The sequence below is a fragment of the Eurypyga helias genome, unplaced genomic scaffold (genome assembly GCF_000690775.1).
Source record: "Eurypyga helias isolate BGI_N326 unplaced genomic scaffold, ASM69077v1 scaffold21091, whole genome shotgun sequence".
NCBI classification, from domain to species: Eukaryota; Metazoa; Chordata; class Aves; order Eurypygiformes; family Eurypygidae; genus Eurypyga; species Eurypyga helias.
Window position 1 is genome coordinate 890 of NW_010230415.1, and position 252 is coordinate 1,141.

The 252-nt window shown below is 65.5% G+C and overlaps 1 protein-coding gene across 1 annotated transcript in view; it reads left to right on the plus strand.

Moving 5' to 3' along the window:
- SPIRE2 (spire-type actin nucleation factor 2) overlaps positions 1-252 on the plus strand; it is a gene marked incomplete at both ends in the record, with an annotated part of 3,185 nt that overhangs the window by 886 nt on the left and 2,047 nt on the right. Inside the window, 1 exon segment of the mRNA XM_010160739.1 lies at positions 38-124. Within this exon segment, the coding sequence (XP_010159041.1) occupies positions 38-124 (87 nt within the window).

A 252-nucleotide genomic window follows, 5' to 3' on the forward strand; every position in this document is an offset into this window, starting at 1 on the left:
CACTGACTCTGCCCGCGGCCGTTCTGCTGCCTCTCAGGTGAACGGATACATCCCACCCCGGGTGAAGAAAGATGCCCATGAGCTCATCCTCGACTTCATCCGCTCCCGGCCCCCGCTGAAGCAGGTGAGTGGCAGTGGCAGTGTCTGGCCTGGGCTTGGGGGGTCCCATGGGTGCTGTCACCACCTGGCTGGGAGACCTGAGAGCAGTTGGCCCCCAGCTACGGCCACCGCCTGAGGTCCTGCCCACGTGTC